This window comes from Alnus glutinosa, chromosome 9 (genome assembly GCF_958979055.1).
Source record: "Alnus glutinosa chromosome 9, dhAlnGlut1.1, whole genome shotgun sequence".
Lineage (NCBI taxonomy): Eukaryota > Viridiplantae > Streptophyta > Magnoliopsida > Fagales > Betulaceae > Alnus > Alnus glutinosa.
In genome coordinates this window covers 26,429,563-26,454,808 of record NC_084894.1, presented here as the reverse complement: position 1 = coordinate 26,454,808, position 25,246 = coordinate 26,429,563, and the positions used below count along the sequence as shown (strand labels likewise).

The window sequence follows — 25,246 nt, the reverse complement described above, 5'->3', positions numbered from 1 at the left end:
TTATTTTACTACAATAATTTTTTCGAAGTCATTTTTAAGTATCGAGATTTTCAACAATTTCTTAGCAATTTAGACATCAATTATAAAAGAGTATGTATAAACCCACCTGTTTTCCTAAGCTGGTGATTGAGTAACCCAAAACTTACTACTATATATACTCTTTCGCGAAAAGTCATTTGTGTCTATTTTCTCTCTGAGCTTTTCTCTCTGCTGAAGAGAGAGAAGCTCTCGAGAACATTCTCAGAGAGAGAGAGAGGCCCTTGTTTTGGTTTGTGAAGGAGGAGGGAGGCCCGTGCCTCCCTCCTCCCTAGTGTTCTCCTCCTAGCCCTTTTAGGCTATGGAGATTTTGTTTCTCTCCTGGTTGGTCTAGGGGAGCTTTTGTTTCTCCCTGGCTTTGTTTCAGTGGAGCTAATCTTCTCCTAGTCCTTTGGGGCTATGGAGTTTTATCTTTGTTTTTCTGGCAGAAAGGCTCAACAAGAGGTATCTTTAGGGAAGATTTCTCCTTGAGTGTCTCCGGCATTCCTTCAAAGTCAAATCTGCAGTTTGTTGCCAATTTCTGTACAACAAGCATCCTTCTGCTGCGTTCCCAGGCTTCCTCCGGTCTAGTCGCCGTCATCCACGGCTGTGTCGGACCTCACTGTTCAATGTGTGGCCTGCATGCGCCAAGGAGATTTCCTCCTTGGGCCACGCGTGTGGACCATGTTCCGCTTTCCAGGTCATGACTAGTGTTGTCCGGGGTCTTCTGGTGGCTGTTTCTTGCAGGGGTGTTCCTGGGGACGACGAGTGGCCTACACGCGCCGTTTTTCGAAGACAAAAGTTCTTCCCAATGGTGGCTCTGTTGTTTGGGTGTTTCTGTATGTTTTGTATATTCTTGTCTCTGTTTCATAGTCTACCGATTGGTAGCTGCTTTAAGCTAGGCTTTTCCTAACTTTGTGAGTAGAGATTTTTTATCTCTAGTTCATATCTATAGCCTTTGAGCCCTATTTCTTGTTATTGGGCGTTATAATTGTATTTGGTGTTATTGATCTTTTACACTTCAATATTTTCGGAGTTTAAGGATGGATGAGATCCCAATGCTTGGTTTGCTGTCGTACACTGAACCAGAATCACATAGAATATTAAAAAAAAATCCCATATCTTGTTCCATACGCAACAATATTATTAATCAATGTGCAAACGAACAAGTTCTTATTTGTCAAATTTTGCACGTGCTACGCGGGATCCTAGTTTATGCACTTTAATTGATACTTGCGCATTAAGTAATTCATTTGGTGAACCTATTATACTAGTTTACTTAATGAGACGTGTTTGGTGTAATCATCTTTCACGTCTTTTTTACAAATTTATTATTAAATTTATGAAACCTCAATATAGTTGAATCGACACGAAACACTAGTTAATATCATATTTTAATCTATTAGAGTATTCTCAATAAATTATCCATATTTCCCTTTTAGTTAGAATAGCTAAGAAAAATTATAAAAAAAACATTCATTCTCATTATTTACTAAAATGCAAAATAGTAAGTTATACTATTCACAAATGTATTTTTTTTTTTGTCACTTGCTTGTGATTATAATTAACTAGTAGTTATTTTTTACTTTTTAACAAAAAAAAAAAAAAACGCACATTTACTGCTTTTTTCATATTTCGTTGATGATTTTAATCAAACTTGATCACTACAGCATAAACAGTTAAATGATTGTCATTCTTTCTATAGCAATGTGCATAATAATAGTAAATTTTAATGACAGTTAAAAAAGTTATTACGTTAGAAAAATGATCGTTTTAACGAAATGACCATTGTAAAATATGACCATAAGAAAAATGTCCGTACATATAAAAAAAAAAAAAGAACGTTTGAAAAAAAGGATAGTAAAAAAAAAAAAAATGTACTCTAAAGGAAAATAGAAGGGACCGAGGGGTTCATTTTCTCTATATGAAGCCAATGTACTACTGGTTTATTTCATCAAGCAAAATAACTTTTTTTTTTTTTCTTTTTTTTTTTTTTTTTTTTTTGTATAATTTTTCAGTTTGGAGTGATATTGGATTCATAGCTGATTCAATCCTAAAAAATGACCCATACTTCTTAAATCCTGTAATTTATTATCGTTATTTGGTTTATTGTGATAGTTTTTTGGTAATGATGGACAATAGGGTGATGATTATGTTGCTAGAGATGAGAGTTTTTTTTTTTTTTTTTTTTTTTTTGGGGTGAAGAGATGAGTTTTTAATTAAAGTGAGTAAAATATTCTAAAATTTATTATTTTAATAAAATAGAAAAGAAGTTTAGATAAACTGTTAGAGTAAAGTCTTAATAGGTAGTTAGCTAAGTTAGCAAAAATGAATTTTGATTAGCCATTTTGCATAAAAACTTACATAAACTATTGTGAGTGCTTTTATTCATAATTCATGATTTACTGAAAATATCGTACCGAGATCTCCTAAAATTCTTTGCTCGACTTTCGAGAAATTCGAGTTTCGAATCTTGAGGAGTGTGGACAGGTACGCCCTGCACCATGAGCCGTCCATGAAGCCGGGGTCCCTTCTTTTATTCTCCATCCGAATTCCTGAGCACTTCGAGATGTGGAGTTTCTTCTTTCATTTCCTGACCGGATTCCCAGAAAATAGGTTTCCATATGCTCAATAATGTTCAATATTCAAATTGATTTCTATATGCTCAATAATGTTTGACAGTATTTATAAATTATAAGGGAGAGTTTGTAGCGAAATAGATCCCTGCCATCGTCATGGAGTTGTAGAGGAACGTATATATATATATACAGGCAAATTTACAACAGGCAGCTCTGAAGACGAACCAATCAGTGGCTCTCTATGTATCGACCATCATCTCTCAACATAATTCGGCTGTTGAGGGAAGGTCTCATTGTAACAATTGCAGACTCATTAGCTCCAGCTTTAAGAGCAGCCTTTCCTGCTTCCAAGAACCTCTTGACTGCATCCTCCGCGTACCAGTTGGCTTCACCCACTGTCATGGTTTTGCCAATTTCTGGGTAGGTGATAAGTACATAGTCACCATTGAGCTGGGATGCAAGCTGGATCAGTTCAACTTGAAATTCCGAGAGACTCATATCTTCTTTCGGTCCACGTGGCCTCAGTGATGTCTTAACTTCAGGAAGGGTTACTGCATCCAAATCCCCATGACTGATTTTAAATAATCAATTGCAAGAAAGAAACTAAACTCTTTAATGATGCAACGATAAGAAAGTAAATTGCATGTAGGCTTTGGATCTAGAACTTGGGTGCGCGTGCTATTACGAACCTGAATATCAAGTCCGTAACAGGGTAATTTAGGATAGGTTCTTTGAGGGAACTTGAACCTCTTTCAAACCAAGGGTTTGAAAAATAAACTTCTCTCTTTTATCAGTTTTATTCATAAACTTGCAGTCCCGTTCAAAACGATGTTTCATACTCACAGTTCTCAAAAAAAGTTGATGCTAAAGCTATACACTCAAAAGGGTATAAGTTGCCCATGGAGGCTCGAGATTTCACAGAATGGACAGGTCCAGTGGGAATATGCAGTTGCATATGCTTCTCTTTAGGCACATCACACTGCCCTCCCGACCCACAGAAAAGGAAAGACAAAAGAAAGAGGACATGGCAATGACACAACATATCAGCATCTTGGCATAGTTAATATATATGCTCCCAACAAAAAAAAAAATGCATTTCAAAAGACTTTTTCTTTCTCCTTTCAAAATATTGCAGATATTTTAGTGGCAAACCAAACAATGGATGCGAACATGTATGGTGTTCCTGCTGGGAGAAAAAAGGGTAATCAAATCAATGGTTCTTGTCAACCAGTAACCAGCAATTGGCTGGCACCAAGAGGCAAATCCCACCATTTGTGCCACAGAATGGCCATTTTTTATGTCTTTCTTACTCTGAACTGACAACTATTTGAAAAAATGCAGTGAGAATGTGAGATTAGATACATCACTAAGAAAAGTAAAGTAATTTGTAATTATCAAGGAGACTGGTGGAAACCTGGACAATCATCACGTGGAGTGTCACGAAGGCGAAAGCACTTCTCAAAAGTACCAGCCCATGCATCCCTCTTGGTCAGGAAGTTTGATTCCAGATTGAACAGCTTCTTTACAGTAGCGGGGATAGAAGAATGTTCAAATTGCGAATATGGTGTTGGTCCATCTGGCTCATGAATCACTGCACCAAACAATCAAGAGTAAGTCCTAAGGCCAAAGGACTCAAATCCAACATGAAGTAAAAGTTGGAAAGGTCTGAGGCCAGACATCTGGTGCTGATATGTAATAGCTCTATAAAATTGATGACTCAACCTGTGCTATTTACACAAAATATACATCTTGAAAACTAGAACTCCAGTAGAATGTGAATAATATAGAAGCTGCACAAAAAAGTGGCCAAATGACACATCTGTAGGTTTCATTTGATGCGTGACTAGAAAATTGACAAAGAAGCCAATATAGAGTTCAAGCTTGGCCTAAACCTATGAAGAAATGACAGTAACCCAAAAATCCAAGCAGGGAAAAAATTTCTCCCCTTTGGATATGTGGGTGGGGCATGGGGCAATATCCCAGCCTGGAGGTTTGCATCTATTTGACTTATTGCATGGCAACAGAAGGAATCTTATTCATAGTTTGTCATTAGAAAGCACAGATTTCATTGTTGATGCCAAACAAGAAGCTTATTCACAAGTCATCATCAGAAAACACAAATTTCATATCCACTTTATTTCACAATTTTCCAATCAACTGCATCTATTTGTGAGTGTTTCTGTCCTTTGCCTCGATATGACCCGTCAAATGGCTGGGATATTGAAAAAAGTTTCTCCTCTGCCTAGGCTTTACCTAAAGGAGTGTTGCCGCAAACAGGTATATGTTAAGGGAAGTCTGAAAGTAAAATGGCTGGTTACCCAAAAAAAGGATTTTACCCAACCCCAAAGGTTACGCATATTCACATGGCTATATTCTGAAGTAGAGAAAATTCTCCTCCCTACAACAGCCCAACTCCTTAGTAAGTCACATCAATCACAGATTCTTGACCCCCTTCCCATTCAATAAGGTGCTGAAATGGTTTCTTAATTTTCTAATAATTACATACATCAATCATAACTATTCAAAGTTAAACCACTATAACATAGTATATCACAATACTTAGCTTTGAATCCTCCAAAGTAGAAGTATTGGATGCCTAGCCAACACAAGAAAGCATACACAAAGTCAATTAAGCAGCTAAAGTAACTAAAAGTAGCCTTAGCAAAGTATATGTCACAACCACCCAAGAACTAGAGAAATTCATCATGATATCACAGCACTCACCATAAGCCTATATGCAAAACCAAAAATTCCAACCACTACCACCTCCTCTTATAAACATCATCTTTGTTCTCCTCATCCAACCAAGTAAGAAAAAGTCACAATGTCAAGCAAGCCAAATTTTATCTCACAACACTACCATCACATTCTTATTTCAAACTAGTCACCTCTCATTCATTAAGTGTAGTATTAACAATAGTACAAAAGCATTAACAGTACACATCAAATTTGAAACTAACACATTCTCAATGAGAAACCGAAAACTCAACAACAAAATTTGACAACTTTAAAGTAATATGTTAGATCATGACCACTGATTTCATAGCATGTTAGATGAGTGATCCATTTCATGATCCATATTAAAGTTCAGCGATCTTAATGGTTTATATGTTGCAACGTGGTGAATATGGTGCCACATCATTAAACAATGTACGCCATCAATACAAGAAAACAAAATCTTGACCCAAAATTGGATCCTCTCCATTTCACATATCCTATTCCTTAAATCACGGGTAACTTCAAAATTTAAACTTTAATTACTAAACCGTTATTCCTAATATAAGATACCTTAGTATGTCTTTAAAATATTAGAAAAGAAATAGAAAACTCACCAGTGCCCTTGTCGACCCAGGGTGAGACCAGTATGGTGGGGACCCGAACACCCAGCCGCTCGAACCGGAAGTAAAACGGGTCGGGCCCAATGATCCCATCCGGGTTAGGCACGCCAGAGACAGGCGTGGGCACATGGTCATAGAACCCACCATGCTCATCATAAGTAATCAACAAGGCCATCTCGTTCCATTGCGGGCTGGCCCTCAGGGTCTCGTACACCTCCTTCACGAACCTCTGCCCGAGCGCCACGTCATGCGATGGGTGATCATCATTGGCCGGTGACACCTCCACGTCAAAGTACCTCTGTTCGATCACCACATAGTTGGGAAGCTTACCCAACTTCGCGTGTCGTTTAAACTTCAACGAATAGCTGTGGAACTTGACCGCGTGCTTTAGCTTTCTCAGGCTCTTGAAGAAAAGCGAGGCGGGGATGTTTTGGTAATATATACCAAAGCTGAGGTCATTTTCGTCCAGGGAGTCGAAGATGGTTTTCTGAGGAAAGCCGTGAATAAGGTCCTTGCGCACGTTGCTCGACGCGCCGTGTGACGTGGCGGAGTGCACGTAGAACCGGTTCGGCTGAGTCGACGCAGGGACCGAGGCGAACCACCGGTCGAACACAGCGAACTCGTTAGCCAACGCGGTGTAGGTCGGTACAACCTCCGGTTTGAACCCGCTCATGACGGTTTTGGACATGCCCTCGAGCATGCTCTCGGCTTGCTGAGCGAACCCGTTCATCAACGGCGGGGCCGAACTGTCGTTGGACCCGAATATCTGTTCCCGGATAGCCTGGATCGAGTGACCCGGGTCCGAATCAATGAACAGCGCGTCATCGGAGACGAATACCTCCGGTGAAGCCGGATCGGAGACGAGGATCCGGTTCGATTCTTTTCCGGTGAGGCCGTCGATGTCGGGTCGGGTCGACTTGAGCCAGCCGAGGACATGGTCGAAGGACCGGTTCTCCATGACCAGGACGACAAGGGTTTTGATGGGTCCGTTGATTTTGTGCTTCTCTTTGTGCGGCTTGAACTCTAGGGACTGAGAGGAGACTACGAGGTAGAGGAAGAGAAAGACGGTGAGGGGTGCTCGCCTCGAAGCCATCTCCGGTAGCCGGAAAAGGGTCGAGGTTGTCTCTAATGGAGGAGAACAGGTTTTTGCTTTGAACCGGGACAAGAAGAGGATAATGATTTTGTAACTTTGTATTGAACGTTTTGGGCATATGCTTAGAGAATAAGGCATTAGGAGAAAATTTATGCTTTTTTTCTATTGGGTTTTGTACGTAATATAATAATCAATAATAAGCAATTTTGTTTTCTCGTTTGTCTTTTTCAAGAGAGTTGGGACTCCTTACGGTACTAAGGTTTTTGTGGTTCAGGTGCCTACTTGTGGCTCCCCCTCCCCCTCTCCCTCTCCCTCTCCCTCTCTCCGGTATTATTCAGAAAAAAAAATAAAAATTATGGCTAGTTGCAGTTAATGATTGTCTAGATAGAAAGATCATTAAGGAAAAAAAATTAGGGATAATTATATTATTGACTTTTATGATTGGTCTAAATTACAAATTATTTTCCTGCGGTATCATAGGGGTGGGTAAATTATCTACCTACCCTCTACCGATTGCTTACCCAACCGAACTGCCATCGACCGCCTACCGACTAATTTCGATTTGGTAGTCGGTATAAAATTTTGTTTCAAAAGTCGGTTGGATAACCGAACCAAACTGTCTTTTAAGCGGTAACCGAACCGAATCGCAATTTTAATCAGTAACCGAACCAAACCACATTTTATTCCGACCAGTTAATCGAATCGACATAAAATGAAACGACGACGTTTTAGTAAGAACGAAACATTTGATTTGATTTGATTCTTTTTCTTTTTAAAAAATCAAAACGATGTTGTTTCATTACCCATGTTAACTAACTGTTAACTGATTTAACCGACTACCTATTAACCAGATTAATCGACTTAACTGATCACTTATTAACTACTTACTCGAAATAAATTCACCAAGTGCATTTCGGCAAAAGTCGGTTAACCAACAGAATTAATCGACTTAACCGCCTACTGAACTGATACCCACCCTTAGGCCGGTATCAACGCCTCCTTAATTAATGATTGTCCATATAGAAAGATCATTAAGGAAAAAAATTACCCATTTTTGACTTTTCTGGAAGGGTTTTTAAGAAAATTTATAGTTTAAGGCCTTGTTTGGCAACCCCTCCCCTCCCCTTCTATTTATTTATTTATTTTATTTTATTTTTGCACTTCTCTAAAAAAAATATAAACTTTAAAATATTCTAACTTTTTTTTTTCGCTTTTTACTTCACATTAACGATTTTTATAACTAATTAAATAAAAAAAAATTCACTACAATACAATATTTTTTTTTTCATATAAATTTTTTCTACTTTATATCACATCAATCATTTTTTACTACCACTTTAAAGAAAATTCTTTTTATACTTGAGGAGAATGAGTTGCCAAACAAGGCCTAAGTATCTAACATTAAAACATATTATTAATTATTATTTTTGGTGTTTAGCGTTTTTAAATTAGAAAATAATTATTATACAAACAGAATGTGCACATGAAATATTTAGTTAAAATTAGAAATAAAGAGTTCGAACTTAAAATCTCTACTTTGATATCATGTTAAACCACCATTAATCTTAAAAGTTTTAGTTAATAGAAAAATATAAATTTAATCATTTAATTAATACTTTTACACTCACTTTATACACACACCCATTGTAAATGGGTGTATAATATGTATACAAAGTGAGTATATGCAAATAACACAACTCTTTATAATTAGTGTAAAATCCAATTTTACTGTACGTGGGTTTGCAATTTTGTCAAAAAGCTACCTAAATTTTTAAAAATAACAATTTTATTGCTCGGGTCAAAAGGTAACGGTCATATGTAATTGGGCACATAGCCGCGCCCTCTCCTACAAATTTTGCTGAGGCTCTGCAACCAACCGCGACCTCCACCTCTCATGGAGGCTGGAGCAGTGGATCTACAACATGCTGACCATGGGAGAAGTCGAGAAGAAATGACCAGATTTTCATTTTCAATTTTTAACATAAGAGTATATTTGTAATTTACTATATTTAATTAATATATTAAATAATAATGTGACAAGCGATGCTGACATGTCAGCTATGAGATAGTGTGATGTACACCTAACACAATCTTTATAGGAGATTACGTGGAAAACTCAAAATGAGTTGTTTGTGCTTTTGTGGGGCAAAAAATTAATTTGCTTTAGGGGCACGTGATACGAAAATACTTAAAACACTCCATATAAGTTTAAAAAATGTTGGACGGCCATGACCAAGCATAATGTTGGTCTGCCTCTGGCTATTTGTCCACGTGGCAATACGATTCTTATTTTTTATCGAAGAAGTATAATGTATAAATCTTAATAAAAAGAAAAAGTATACATAATTCTCTCAAATTATCATTTTTATATATATATATATATTTTTTTTCTAATAACAAAAAAATCCTTCATAAAATTATTAAAATTAAAAATATTAATAACAAAAAGTTATACAATAAAATAAACAAAAAACAAATAAATAAAATACTGTTTTTCATTTTTTATAGTCACACGTGCATACTCAATAATCACTCTCTTACATGTGCTATGTGAGTTTGTCTACAAAAGCTTAAGGAAAATGCTACTTTTACAACCCCCACACAACACACACACAACACCCCCTCACATGAGGATGGGTCCCAATGTGTAGGGCCCACCCTCATGTGAGGGGGTGATGTGTGTGTGTTGTGTGGGTGTTGTACAACAATCAAATCCCAAAGCTTAAACGGTTAAACCTATGAGATTTGATTCCTACACTATACCATTACAATAAGTGCACAATAACCCTTCACACGAGGGTGAGCCCCAGTTTGTGGAGCCCACCCTCATGTGAGGGGTTATTGTACACTTATTGTGTTGGTATTGTAAATCTAACATTTTCCTAAGCGGTATTAATTTAAACTCAATTATACTAGCTATATTAATCACTCACACTTATACTTGTTACATCTTTTCAATGCACACTTATACATGATATCTCTACTGCATTCAACTTTTTATATATAATTGAACTAAGGAAAGGGAAGGACAAAAAAATAAAAAATAATAATAAAAAAAAAAAACTCCAAAGCACTGCCCACGAAGGTCGGAGTTGTAGAATAACCCCAAGTAGAAGTAGTCCACAAGTTGATCATATATATATCATGTGTCCATGAATTGGATGATTGACTACTAAACTACATTAGACGCAAAAATACAAGTCGATCAAGACACCGCTTATTCTTTCTTTTATTTTAAGCCATTCATTTATTCTCCATCGCTACAGCCCAAAAAAAAAAAAAAAAAAAAAAAAAAAAAGCAAAAAGTTATTTTCAAAGGGGTTTTGTTTTAAGAGAGGTTTGGGATTCAAAAGATCTTGACCCAGACAGTGACAATCAAATTACTAAAGCTGCTCAGATTTAGGGGCCAAGGAAACAATCACTATATATACAATTTGGATAACATAACGTACACACTGAATTAAAGGAAAAGATAATCATGGGTTTCAATAATAGTGTCACATTAAGCGACATAAATTTGGATCTAATAGGAAGAAATTAATGCACCAAATGGTTTCTAAAAGATTAATTTGATTCTCTTAATGGATTTTGGCTTTCTAGAAAGATTTTCAATCCTTGATATCTAGGAGGCCGGTTGAAATAAATTGCTAGTTCATCGAGGTGCCTTCAGTTAATTAGCAAAGAATTAAAGGCCGGCCTAGTGTTCAATTTGGAGACTTGTTCTTCTATCTTTGGGGCTGGGATTCTAAAATTACAAGATTATTAATTTTATCCCTTAAACAAGTACTTTTTATTATCAAAACAGGATAATAAAAAAGCAATTAGAGCATTGTTATCATAATGAAGAAAGTCCCTTGTGTTATAATTGGATTCAATTATCATCAGATTTTATGTTGGGTATGATGAATGTGTGATTCTCTTATTGTAATAGCCTTTATTTTTTTTAAAAAAATAATACTAAAAAAAAAATCATTGTAATAACTTTTGGCGTAAAGAGGTGAAAGGTTTGACGTAAACTAGACCACAGCTCAATGACCTTTTTTTTTTTTTTTTTTTTTTTTTTTTTTTTTTTTATTTCAAGGTGTGCTTAAAGAGGTGAAAGGTATCAAGAATTATACCCATACCAATGGCAGATAGTTCCATAATCATTTGTACTTCTTTATGAACCTCTGCAGTGAGTTGAAAGATGGATTAAAACAACACCAACAATCCATTTAAATAACAAAGTTGCTTAAGTGGGGAACAACCAAAACTTCTTAAAATAAGTGCATCTATATATTGTTAGAAAAAACACCTTCCGGCCTCTCTTTTACCAACATCTCCCGCTTGATCATCGTTATCTCACACAATTAGGAGTTCACCTACAAAACAGCGTCACACATGTTAGTGAGTTATGCCAATTAATACGTATGGCGTTATATATTACGTACGTCACAAGATATTTTAACTCAGTAGCGAGTATAGGAACAAAACCAAAATAAAAATTAAAATGTCACCTACTCGACTACCCACAGATGATACGGGCATCACAGGTGGGGATGATGCGTCTGGATTATTGTTTGACGCATTGCCTCCATGCACAACAAAGAAACACTACAAAAAAAAGGTGCTACCGGCCGCGTGTCTACTGTAGCGGGTACTGTAGACACGCGGCCAATTGGCCATGTGTAATAGAGACACGTGGCTGGTAGTATAAGAAAAACAAGTGACCGCGTGTATTTTTTACACGCGTCTAATTAGCTGCGTGTATTTAATACATGTGGCCAATTGTTTTTATCAAATATATATTAATAAAAACAAATTTTATTAAGGTTTTGTATATGGCCGCGTGTAACTTTTACACGTGTCCAATTGGCAGCGTGCATCAAATAAACGTGGCCAACTACTGATTCTAATTTCCCTTTTTTTTTTTTTTTTTTTTTTTTTTTTTTTTTTTTTTTTTTGCATTTCCCCGCCCAGCATCTTTTCATTTCCGCTTTTCTCTCTCTTTTTTATTTCCCCACGCCCTTTGACTTTTCTTTTCATTTCTTTTTTCTTCCTTCTTTCCCTTTTTTCTTCCCCTTTCTTCACACAGTTGCTGAGAGGGAAATAGAAGAGGGAGATTGATCGGAGATAGATCCGTGGTCGACGACGAAGCTGGAGTTCGGAGGATCACGGCCGGAGAGGTAGAGATCCAGATCCAAATCGACCGATTCTCTTGTTTTGGTTTGATGATTTCCAGCAAGTGGTTGAGTGGGCGACTGGGTTTAATGGCCGGCGAATTGGTTTTTTTTTTTTTTTTTTTTTTTTTTTTTTTTTTTCTGGTTTTATTTTCGGCGACTTGTTTTGGTGTATTGAATTTTTTCCCATTTTGGGTTTGATGGGTTCGAATCCGGCGATTGGGTGATTGCCGGTCCCGGCCTGGTCGGATGGACGCCAAAGCGGATCTCGCCGGATACACCGGTCCTTTCTCCGGATCCAATGAGATATACGTACGTATATGTATATCGTATACAATATTAGGAAGGAAAAAAAAAAAAAAAAAAAAAGAAGAAGAAGAAGAAGAAGAAGAAAAGAACAGATCGATCTGTTCTTTTCTTCTTCTTCTTTTTTTAAGCAATAATATTGATTTTGGCAACGGGTGTTAAGAATACGTAGCAAAAAAAATATATAATTTACCATTTTTTTTTATAAAAAAAAAAAAAGAAAAAAAGAAAAAGAAAAATACATTTAGCCATGTGTATAAAATACACGTGGCTAAATAGTCATGTGTATAGAATACACGTTGCTAACTGCACATTTAGTAACATCCTAATCAACCATGCAGGACCCACACGGCCAATTGCACGTGGCTAGCAATTAGCAACGCGTATGACCTCCAAACACGTGGCTAACTATATGTGGTTAAATATCAAGTTTTTGCAATGAAACTCTCCTTCCCTTCTATAAGGATGTCAATCAGCTTTCTCATATGACTTACAAGTTTAGGATCTTGGGAAGTTGATGTTGATGCCCTAGTTGTACTACAACTAGATTTGGCCGGTGTTGGCCCCCCAACCTCAATCTGTGGACAAATCCAGGATATTCACAACCCATTACTTACCCGTACACATAATTTGCAAATCACGATATTGTGCCATGTGTACAGGATCTAGATGTTGGAGGATCTTGCGACATGAGTTCCTCCGTCTTGTGACATGGCCAAACACTTGAATCTTTGAATTAATTTTGGTAGGACAGAGAGTGATTTGTAATTTAAATCAACCACATGAACTAATGATGCAAGAGTGACGGAGAGAAGCTGCTTCGTTGGAGGTAGGAAGAATTCCTGAGAGAGACAATGACGGGAGAGGCGAAATTTTTTTTGTTGCAGAGAGAGAAAGGTGAAAGAGTGAAAGGTGAGAAAACAAAGTGCCAGTTACGAACAAATAGATTGTTGTCAAGGCTTTACTAATATAATATCAAGTAAAGGCTCTTCTCATCGAGAGTAGGTTCTTTTCAGGTACAAAAATAAAATCAACATTTGATACCTCTTCTGACTTTCCGTTTTCCAACAGCAATTACACATTCCCTCGGCCTCTGATTACAGTCGAAATGCCATTGCCCCCTAGTTCTTCAATCATATCTGCACCAAATTATTCCTTTCGGAGGAAAATATGATGCGAGGACCCGATTTATTAAAACGATGTTAATTATTCACGTCGTTTCTGACTCTATAAACGACGTGAATATAACAGCTGTCTATATTCACATCGTTTCAAACTTTTTTTATTTACGTCCTTTTTTATTTAATTAAAACGACATAATAAATTCAATTCACGTCCTTTCTAGCCAAATGACGTTATATTTATAAACTTTGCGTCCTTTATAAGTAAAGGACATGAGAATGACATCGTTTAAAAATAAATGACATCAACTGTATAAATAATGTCATTTGTTTAAAATGACCACAAAAAAATTACATAAAAGGCCGGTTTTTGAGTAGTAACAATATATTATGCTATAAATAACTAAAACACTCTCACTGACTTTAATAGATAATTATGACTACCATGTAGTATCCTTATTTCTACTAAAACTAAAAGACAACAACTAAACAACTAAAACGTAAGTCATCCAAACTTGTTCTTCAATGTAACTTCTTCTTACATTACATTTGGCTCCTCAACTACTACATGAAGTCCACACTTCTTTACATAACCATAATCCCTCGGAAGTCCGAAGGACACCTGAATTTCATCTCCACTTTCCATCACCGATTCATTAAATATGAGTCCACTTTCCAGCTCATATTTATTTCTTAAGAGTGGCGTCAGGTGTAGAAAGAAATGATCTTCTTCTTTTCTTCTTGGAAAAATATAGTATTCATCATCATTGACTCGATGGTAGGAAGAGTGTCTAAACGAAACATTTTTCCAGTTGCCTCTTGTTTTATTTTTGATTGCCATGTGAGGATAGTAATGACCAATATTGAAATTACTGCCATCACCAAAAGGACAAACAAAACAAACAAGCAACCGAATGAATTGACCCTTTGAAATTGAAGGTACATGGAAGGATATCGAAGACCCAATTTCCTTGTGGCTAAACCAATTTGGAACCTCACTACCAGGGAGGCAAATGATACGAGACTCATCATCGCCCATGGTTAATGAACACTGTTAAAAAAAGAAATATGTTCACAACTCAAATGAGAGAGAGAGAGAGAGAGAGAGAGAGAGAGACGAACCTGGAGATGACTCCTAAAATCATATGCTTGATTGTAAATAGAAGCAAATTCCCAATTCTCCAAGCCTTCAATCTCAGTCAATTTGTGGCAATTAGGAAGGAAAAAAACTAGTCCTTTTTTATGGGTTGACGAAATTGAGAGCCTTTCCATTGATGTACAATCACTTGTATCCAAGACACCTATACTTGCGAAGAGTCCTGAAATTGATTGAAGAGTCGTACACTCACGCAAATGCAAATTGTACAATTTAGGAAGGCGACCGATGCAATCAGGTAGGCTAAGAAAATTATTTCTTGATAAATCTAAAAAATGTAGTGAAGATAAACTCCCAAAATCAACAGGAAACACATCTTCAGACAAATTGCGTCCAGAGAGATATAGTGTTGTCAACGAACGTAATCCAGAAATGGAAGGTGGTAGAAAACATACTGGCATCAAGCCTTTTGGTGACATCAATAATGTGAGACGTGACAACCAAGATTTTGAGGAGTGTTCTTTACGTCCAGATAATGATGCAATCTCAAGATTCTTCAAAAGACCAAAGGAGGATGGTAATTGCTTAATAGCAATTCCATCTGCAAGCAGTTCTGTTAAAGCAATCATATGCCCTATTTGATCTGGTAACTTGTCAACTTCTAAGCAGTCAGACAAATTAAGAGTTTTGAGAGATCTTAAGTTAGAAATGCTGCTTGGAAGATTCATAAGACTCTTGCATCCATTTAAATTTAGCAAAACAAGGTTTTTCAAACATCCAATGGACTCGTGAATCTCAACCAAACTTGTGCAACCTTCAAGTAATAGTGTCTCCAATTGTGGCATTTGAGAGAAGTCTGGTGATTTGGTGAGATATTTGGAATGACTAAGATTAAGGACTTTCAGCTTGTTGAGTACCTATAAAAAAAAATAGAGAATAAATAAAGAACGGAAAAGTTCTTGTTAGTTATACAATAAACATTAATAGAGATAAAGAGAGAAAAAAAGTTTTGTAAGATTTGTTATACTTTGTTCTTCTTCCAAACATGTTTGAGATTACTATACTGCATGTCAAGAATAACAAGGTTTTCTAGATGAAAATTTTGTGGTAGAAATTTCAAGGAGCACTTATGCCAACAAAGCCATCTTAGCTCTTTAGAGAGATGTTCATAGGATCCCGTGAGTTGTACAACATTGATTTGGAGCAATCTCAAATTCTTCATATTTGTAAATGTTGTAGTTTCGATCAAGCGTACATCTTCAGATACATCTAAGATGAGACCCTCAACTGTTTTCGTTCCCTAGCAAAATAGACAGTTGGATTAGCAATGCAGATCCTCCTCATGTTGGATAAAGCTAGAACAACTTTGAACTAGAATAGGCCTATATGCCATTCATAATAGTTTTCTTCTTTTTTTTTTTTAAAAAAATACTAAATTGATTCAAACATTATTAAAATCATTTGAAGTGTTGTATACCTTTTAAATATGGTTAAGTATCACTTGTTGAATTGATTTAGAAAATATTTGGATTTTAATCATTCAATTATAACTATGATGCATGATTGGCAAAAGGCATAATGCTCATATATACCTACATAAGACATATTATGTGTGTACATGCATTTGTTTATATATATAAATGCATATGTCTCTTACCGTATGGTTGCGTAATACATTACAGACATCCTCATGAAACCACAACCTACTACGTTCTCCTGGCAAATCGGGTGACTTTTCATTAATAATCTCCCTTCCCATATCTCGAATAAGACGATGCATCCTTAAAATATTTATGTCATCAATTGTCACAAGTGACCTTTGAATGAGCGTACGGATACCAACCTTTGGAAAGAAATTACAGTCATCAAATATTTTCTTGACATATTTTTTGTCCATATTGACAAAGAAACATGAAATATCAAGGAATATGGCCTTTGTATACTTATCCAGTGAATCAAAGCTTCTTCGAAGAATTTCTTGAATCTTAACATAAGGAGTTCTTTGTAATTTTTTCAATTCATTTTCCCATTCAGCAACGCTTCTATCTTTCAGAAAAGAACCCAAAAGTGCAAGAGCTAATGGAATACCTTCGGCATAAGCCACTGCTTCAATCGAAAGCTTTGAGAAATCTTCTTTTGGATTAGTCATATTGAAGGCATGCCAACTGAACAGTCGAAGAGACTCCCAATGTTTCAATTCTTTGACCTTATATTTATTATCCGCTCTCAATGGACTTAACACATGTTCATCTATGGTGGTTACAATGATTCTACTACCCGGACCAAGCCATTCCTTTTCGACGAGCAGTTGTACCTTTTCAATGTCATCCACATCATCAACAACAACAAGAACTTTTTTCCCACGAATTCTTTCCTTAATTATATTGATTCCTCTATCAACATTATCAATCTTAATCAAATTCGTTTTCAAGATATCATTAAGAAGTTTTTCTTGCAAATGAGCTAAGCCATTGGACTTTTCTGAGCTTTCTTTAAAGTTTGAAAGAAAACTACTTCCATCAAATTCAAGACGTATTTCATTATAGACAGCTTTTGCTAGGGTTGTTTTTCCAATACCACCCATTCCGTAAATGCCCACAATGCGAACGTCACTTGTTCCAAGATTTAATAAATCTTTAATATCATGAACACGAGACATTATTCCGATTGGGTGTTTGGTAACATCCAAGCGAGCTGGGTTCACTTTACATAAAATTTCTTCAACGATCTGCTCAATGAATTTTGACTCATACCTGAGAACAATAAGATAAGCCCAAAGATCTAAAATAATAATAATAGTAAAAAAAAAATTATGACTCTTCAACACCATAAGGATATTATCATCTCAATCATATAAGACTAATATGTCACGACAACAATTATGTTTAATCAAATTTAGTGATGATTATCATTTAAATATAATTCTATGTAATTTCTTCTCTTGTTAACACGCCATGATGCAATTTATTTTTTTTCTTCTAGCAAAAAAAGCCATTAATTGTTTCTCGCAAAGTATGGTTACAATATCATTCCTCTCAAGTGAGCAATATTTTATCTAAAAAACAATCCTAGACTTTATAATTCAACAATAAAGGTTTGTCTCTAGATAGCATGAACTGGATATCTAGAGTCAGTATTAATCACCATTTATCAGAAAAGGATCAGTTGTTATATAGGAAATGGTTAGTTTATATTCGAACACTCTCTCTTGCATGTGGGTTTAAATTTTTCCTTAATTAGTGACCCAACACGTAGAATATATAATTGAAATGGGAGGTAAATAATAGAGATAGAGTTCGAATTCATTACATTTGGATCTGATACTATGTTAAATCACCACTTATAATAAGAGCTTAAACTATTAAGAAATAGTTAATTTAATTATTTAATTTATATTTTAACAGTGGGCATGAAACAGAAAACCGTCAACTTGTTCAACTCAAACACTGACTTAGTTCAATCTATTTAGCTTAATGTTACTTTTTATCAATTTTTGCCTAAAATTTTGAAGCAAATATAAAGACCAAAAAAAAGAAATGCAAGAAAAAGTAGAAGAGTCCATAGCATAATACCCATTTGCATGACTCTCGAGATTCCAGCCAGAACAAATTGCAGCTTGAGTAAGAGCTTCCCTCCACCTCCGCACCATCTCCATATCGGTTTGAAACTGCTCTTCATGCATAGCAAAGGCTTCCACAAAATTTCCGGTTTGTTTTCGAACATCTGAGGGTTCCACTTGATAAAATATGGGAAGAAGAGTGTGGTCAATAGTATTCTTACACTGCACGATCTCCACAAGCTCATTAAGACACCACTTGGAAGAAGCATAGCCTCGGGAGAAAACTACAATGAAAATCTTTGATCCTCGAATCGCGTTGAGAAGTTCAGTTGAGATGTTCTTACCTCTTGGAAGTTTCTCGTCATCTCGAAAGGTGCGAATTCCGAGTCGCACTAAAGCAGAGTAAAGGTGATCAGTGAAGTTCTTACGAGTGTCTTCACCTCTAAAACTCAAGAAAACATCGTAATTGTAATGAGGTCTGGAAAATGAGGTATTTGTTGTGGATGAGTTAGATTGGACTGCAAAAAGAGACAAATCCTGTGAGAACACAGGAGGGATAGAGCCTATATAATGCATGGGGTACTATAATCAAGATTTTCCTTTTTTTTTTTTTTTTTTGTTTCCCAAATTGAAAAATGAGAAAAATTTGCTAAACATAAGACTAAATGCAAATTATTTTTATAGATCATTCATTTTGTTTCTTTTTCAACTTATATATATATATACATATAATTTTTTAAAAATAGCTTTCACTTCCATTGTGGCTGAGAACCAAACCACAGTGGAAATGAAAGATTTCTATTAGTCTCTTGAATGGGTCTCTCTCTCTCTCTCTCTCTCTCTCTCTCCATGTGAATCTAAGGACAAAGAAGACTACTATATTTGAATTTCACTAGAGTTCTCCGTTAAATTTTGTGGGGGCATCTAGATCACACCAGTGTGCCAAATAAATTACTCAATCAAGCTGCCATTATACCCGCTCACACACAAAAAAAAAAAAAAAAAAAAAAAAAAAAAAAAAAAAAAAAAAAAAAAAAACTAGAACTAAAACTAAACGCATTAGAAAATATTTGACAACTTAGTCTTGTCGAGCACAAGTAATTTATGATTTAATTGTTTTAAGTTAAGGCTATTTATTGGCCATATATGCAACCACATTTGCGTAATGCGATTACTAATTATATTAATGCGGTTATTGCGATTATTATCCTATCCGCATATCAGGTAATAGGCCTTTTGCGCATATTTTAATCTTTTGGGCTTTCTTTGAGTCTTTATGAGAGTCTGTTTTAAACGATTTTGAAAATAATTTGAGCTTATTTTTAGTGTTTTTGCATGATTATACAATAAACCATACCTCAGTCTACAACATACCAATGTTTATTGGGGTTATACTTTTAGGCTCAATGTGCCCTCCAAAGTAATTAAAGGTCACAGAAAAAAGAAAATGATTGAGAAATAAAGAAAGAAAATGAGAATGATCTATCAATCATAGAAGAAACCCAAATATTAACATGACGAATGATTTACTAATAATAATAAGTCTTTCCAACGAGCTTAAAACCCTCTAATGTTCATTCACGGTGGTGTAGTGCATATTGGATGGTTGTAGCATTGCGTGTGACGAGCACGCAAAGCAAATAAATCTGATTAAATAAGAGTAGGTCCCAAATAGTTGTTATACACAAACTAATAATCCAAAACAATTTCTATCTCATTTCGGTATTAAACACCAAAACGACATCGTTTTGGTGATTTTATTAAGTATATATAAGTTATATATTATATTTAACTTAAGTTTACTATTCGCATTTGCATATGTTTGATAATGGTATTTGCTAACCACATCTCCATATGCAAACAGTAAATAATTGCGATCAATATTCGCTCGCATGTATAGCTAGCCCTACTTTAAGTCACATTTTTTGAGCTAATTCAGCCATAACACACAAATACGTACATATGCATATGCATACACTTAACCATTTTTATTTGATTTGTGGAGTGTGGGAAAAACAATACCTTCTTTGTTAGGGTCTTCGACTACTAGAATCTTGGGAGCCTGGTTTTGGTCTTGTCCTCGCACTGGTGATTTATCCATTAGATATTGAGGTGGATCGTTAGAGTTGCTTGTAAGGTCAAGAACAATTCCTTTGGAAGGGTCCTTAGGGTCTATGCTTCTGATGTTTGGTGGATGAGAAGACGATTTTATTAGATAAGAACCATGGTAAGGTTGGTAAGGAAGCGGAAGGGATGCTTGGGTGAAACTGGATGTTTCATCTGAAACAGCGGTGTAAGCCACGGCAGTTGGAAATGGATGGATATGTGTACCATGATACCATGTTATGAGTACAGACATGTCATCACAACATCTCTGTACCTACTTGCAAAAGATTAGAAAAACATGTATCAACATTTAATACAAGGAACGAATGAAAACCCAAGAGAAGCAAAGTGAAATACTGAAATACTATAACAATAACATGTATGTGTACCTGTTTCCTAACTGGGCAACGTCGGCATCCTTGAGCCATGACCATGGGGCACCTGTAATAGTATCGTGGAAAAGGATTTCGTGCACCAACCCCATATCCCCCATCGTTCAACTATATATTGATTAAATTAGAATCATGTAATTGTTGAGCTCATAAAAAATTTAGAGAAAACTTCACTTATAATTTCTAATTTAGAGAAAACTTTACTTATAATTTCTAAATTTTAAAAAATGTCAATTCAGAGTATTTATCTTTCAATTTTTTTCAATTTTAACCATCCATTAAAATTTTCAGTTAAATATTATCAAAATTTTCAAAATACCCTTATGTTTTTTTTTTTTTTTTTTTTTTTTTTTTTTTTTTTTTAAATATATATATAAATTTTCAAAAATTCAGGCATGGGTATTTTTGCAAATTTTATTAAATTGTGACCAACACCCTAAATCATAATATTTTTTTTTTCTCCTTAAAAAAAGATGGGTTTTTTGAAAATTTTGACAAGATTTAACAGAAAATTCTAACAGAAAGGTTAAAATTGAAAGATGGATACCCTAAATTGACATTTTTTAAAGTTTATTTACATTTTTTTAAAATTGATGAAAGATCAATGGTTATAAGTGAAGTTCTCCCAAAAATCTATATAATGACAATTACTTCATAAATTAAACCCAATAAAAGCAAAGTGAAATACTATAACCATATTTAAATTCAGTTTTGGCATTTTATTGTGTACCTGTTTACTAACTGGGCTATCTGGAGCTGCTGCTTTGTAACTATAATAGTATTCGGCCGGACAAGTATCATAGGATGGTTTATATCTTCGACCCCCGGTACAATCCCAGTGGCACCCATCATTCAACTACATATAGCAATTTTTTTTATTAAATTAGAATAATGTGATTGTTGAGCTCATACAAAATTTATATATGAGAATTACGTGATAAATTAAACTCACTGTTTCTACTTCACATCTGGCAATGACCACCTCAACCCAAGCTTTCCTGTTGGCTTGGCCGGCAGCACCGTGTACATCGTGTACTTCTCTTGCTGTGGCCTCAGCTGCTTCTTCTGTATCATGTACATGTACTCCTCTTCAGTCTTTTTCAACTTACAACTTTTTTTTTTTTATTAAAAAAAAAAAGCTTTGACTTCAACTATGGCCGAGAATCAAGCAATAGTGGAAATGAAAGTGAACCAACTTTTTGAGAAGAAAATTTGTTAAGTGCTTCATTTGTCAGATCGAGCATATAGATCTTTTACTTAGAAAGTAACAGCAATCATAAATCACTCACATTGGCTTCTTTATATTTAGTTTTTCTCTATATTTTTAACAAAAACTACAAATAAGCCCATATAACATACTCTTTTAGATTTTCTCTCTAGATTTAAAGAGTAAAAAATATAATGTTATAATCTTTTTAATAATGTTTTTCGTAAACCGTGCTTCAGTAGAGAAAAATAATATTTATTTAAAGACAATAATATTCATGGTAGTTATTGTGAACAGTTAAAAAAATAGTATTTATTTAAACTTAAAAAATATTTAAAGAGTTTGTTGTTTGATAATTTAAAAAAGTGGTTAGCTAAAATATTTAAAGTAAATTTTAAAAAAATTAAGAAGAGGCATTGTGAATGATCTTAGGTTGATGACATGAAAGAGAAAGTAACAGCCATCACTCAATTTAACCGGATCCGGATCCTTTCAATTTCAAAAATAAAATAAAAATAAAATTTCAAATTATATGAATTCAGGCTTTTTTTACATCAAACAACATAAAAAATGCTACATATTAAAGATATGATAGGTTATCGAGGCAACAAAAAAAAAAATCATTCCAAAATTTTTTTTCTTTTACTTTTGAAAAAACGTTTATTCTTTAATAAACCAAAACACAACTTTTTGCCCAAAGATTTTATACGATATAAAGTGTAAGAACTTAATAAAAATATACTCAATTCTCTTTGTCAATATGTCACATTTTTAATATATAGTGTTTTTTTATGTCTTTCGACGGATAAAATGCCTAAATTCACGTAATTTAAAAATTTATAATTTTAAAGAAATGGTAGGAATCTTGAACCATGCCATCTTTGACCGCTCAATCTTGTCGAGCACAAGTCAATTAACTCTATCTTTTAAAGTTACCTTTTCCGGGCTAAACCCAGCCATAACACACAAATACGTATGCATACACCTACCCATTTGTATTTGATCTGTGAGTGCAGTGAATACATTACCGTCTTTGTTTGGGTCTTGGACGACAAGATCCTTGCAAGCCTCGTTTGGGTATTCGGATTCCGGCAGTGGAAAGCACAAAGGCAAGCATCGTCGTATGACACTGATGATTTGGTCCATGGGTGGTAGAGTGGTAGCTAGATAGAGAGGCCTAAGGATCGGGAAGAAGTGAGAAATATGGGGGTGCGAACAAAACGGGTTCAACGCTCAGTTTCTGGGTTTTGATGGCCGAGACTTGGATTACGATTTCTGGGTAACGAAAAAACAGAGATTTTGTGTTGAGAGAGAGAGAGAGAGAGAGAGAAAGAGGATGGCAATGGAGATGAATAAAGCAGCAAGGAGTGTTTTTATAAACACATTGACCATAATGCAGTAATATCGATTGGCTTTGTCTTTCGGTGGTAAGATTGATTGCGTGGCAGCAAAAGTTGCCGTCGGTTACGTAGTTTGAGTGACAGCGAAACACGCTACAACTGCTCTCGTGCACTTTCCTAATCGACGAAAAAGTGAAAGCATATTTTGACTTAGAAGTCTAGATCGAGAAACTGTTCTCTGCCGTAGAGAAAGTTAACGTGAAAGCAAAAGTGGGGGTGAAAGTTCAAAGCATTTGCGACTCTCTTTAATTCCTCTCTCTTTTTGACTAGCCTTCTCCGCGAAATTTCTTCGAGCTTTCTCTTTGACTGGGTGGGTCAACAGCTAGCGTGCAGGCTAGCTAGCTGCTTTGCCATTCTGTAATGTGTTTTCTTAATATAATTTATCCCCTTAGAATTTACATTTTATTTGCACTTTTTTCTAATTTATCATTTTTTAACCCGATTTTCTAAGCTCAAATATTACATCCATTTTCTTGAAGATTTTCCACTCATTTGAATTGTACGTACCTAGCTATATGCTCTTGTAGGAAACATATGAAATTTCATAAAACGGCAACCTAATTGTTAATGGTCTCGTCAAACTATTAATTATATTAATAATTTTTTTCAAATTATCATAAAATGTCAATTTTCTTCATAAAACCAACAAAAATATAAAATTGACCCTAAAATTTTTTCAACAAGACAAAAATGTCCTTATAAATTCTAAAAAAGCATTTTTTTATTTTATTTTAAAAACAAATTTCAAAAACCGAAAAATTAAAAAAAATTGAAGATAAACGAAAACAATTTTTTTTAAAAAAAAAAAACTAAAAACAAAAACGAAAAACAAAGATTTTTTTTAAAAAAAAAAAGAAAAAAGAAAAATAACTTAAAATTATAATAAAAAACCATTTTTTTTTATTTTTTTTAAATTTTAAATTTTTGTTTATTTTTTGTCAAGATTTAAGTGAAAATCATCAAGCTCGAATATTTGACTAAGAATCAGCTTATTAGCTGAATAAAAAAAAATAACTTTCTTTGATTTTTACCAAGAAATTCAAGATTATATACCATGCATGATCAACTAAATTTCAGCTGTGTTGTATATATGGTCGAATTTATCTTTAGTAAATTGGCGTAAAATATTATTATACACTCATAATTAGCACCATACAGAGACCTAATTCATTGCCAAAATCATAAATGCTTCTGAATTTTCTGGGAAAAAAAAAAAGAAAAAAGAAAAACCCATGGTAATGAAAAGCAAGTAAACTTTTTTCCCATGGTAATGAAAAGCAAGTAAATTCTAAAGCAGAGAGATTAAACCATCAACAAACTTGGTAGAGAATTGCAGCGTCTTGGTTCACTCCTTTGCTCCCTTGCTTAGAGCAAAGAGAGCCAAGGCCCAAGACCAAGATTTCCATTGGAAAAATTACTTCCTTCTAAGAACATCACTTTTTCATAGTGAGTCTCCTGCGACGCAACTGATGCCTAGATTCCCATTGCAGATGAAAAATATTTTCTCTGTTTTCTTTCCACTTATGGCAAAATTAACATGTAGATTGCTGAAGAAGAAGAGGCGGTGTTGAAGGAGACCAAAAAAGTGGGTCTAGCGAGAGGACGAAGAAGAAAATCGAAGAAGAAGAGGGGGTGGCGGCCGTGGTGGCGCGGCGTTGAAGAAGAAGAAAGTGGAAGAAGAAGGGGCGGGGCGGCGCGCTGTGAAGGAGAAAGAAAAGAAAACCGAAGAAGTGAAGAAGTTAGGGCAACCTAATCAGACTAATCCCATTTCCTTTTTTTTTTTTTTTAATAAAAAATATATATATATATATATATATAAAGAAAAAAAAAGTTGTAAAATAAAAGAAAATAACAAGACAAGATAAAGAGATTGTA

At 35.0% G+C, this 25,246-nt stretch overlaps 2 protein-coding genes across 2 annotated transcripts; both read right to left on the bottom strand.

Moving 5' to 3' along the window:
* Positions 1-2,647: 2,647 nt before the first annotated feature.
* Positions 2,648-7,163, bottom strand: LOC133877103 (non-specific phospholipase C1). The gene is made up of 3 exons (XM_062315344.1): positions 5,927-7,163; positions 4,009-4,185; positions 2,648-3,145 (listed from the first exon to the last, which is right to left on the bottom strand). The coding sequence occupies exons 1-3, from the start codon at positions 7,161-7,163 to the stop codon at positions 2,823-2,825; spliced, it is 1,737 nt and encodes a 578-aa protein (XP_062171328.1). The 3' UTR covers positions 2,648-2,822.
* Positions 7,164-13,978: 6,815 nt separating this feature from the next.
* LOC133877101 (disease resistance protein RUN1-like) lies at positions 13,979-23,299 on the bottom strand. Its single transcript, XM_062315341.1, has 10 exons — positions 23,000-23,299; positions 21,717-21,829; positions 21,495-21,620; positions 20,762-20,872; positions 20,289-20,646; positions 18,280-18,784; positions 16,365-17,460; positions 15,735-16,007; positions 14,734-15,624; positions 13,979-14,662 (listed from the first exon to the last, which is right to left on the bottom strand). Exons 1-10 carry the CDS (start codon positions 23,115-23,117, stop codon positions 14,150-14,152), a joined length of 4,104 nt encoding a protein of 1,367 aa, XP_062171325.1. The 5' UTR covers positions 23,118-23,299; the 3' UTR covers positions 13,979-14,149.
* Positions 23,300-25,246: the final 1,947 nt, after the last annotated feature.

What these genes read in the sequence shown, in the direction of transcription:
- LOC133877101 (XM_062315341.1), bottom strand. Translation starts at nt 23,117, where the DNA reads ATGGACCAAATCATCAGTGTCATACGACGATGCTTGCCTTTGTGCTTT. An exon ending in CCAAGACCCAAACAAAGACG is followed by an intron (nt 21,830 to 22,999) that starts GTAATGTATTCA and finishes TACATGATACAG; the next exon opens with AAGAAGCAGCTGAGGCCACA. An exon ending in CCAGATGTGAAGTAGAAACA is followed by an intron (nt 21,621 to 21,716) that starts GTGAGTTTAATT and finishes TGCTATATGTAG; the next exon opens with TTGAATGATGGGTGCCACTG.
- LOC133877103 (XM_062315344.1), bottom strand. Translation starts at nt 7,163, where the DNA reads ATGCCTTATTCTCTAAGCATATGCCCAAAACGTTCAATACAAAGTTAC. An exon ending in CTGGGTCGACAAGGGCACTG is followed by an intron (nt 4,186 to 5,926) that starts GTGAGTTTTCTA and finishes TGTTTGGTGCAG; the next exon opens with TGATTCATGAGCCAGATGGA. An exon ending in TCCACGTGATGATTGTCCAG is followed by an intron (nt 3,146 to 4,008) that starts GTTTCCACCAGT and finishes ATTTGGATGCAG; the next exon opens with TAACCCTTCCTGAAGTTAAG.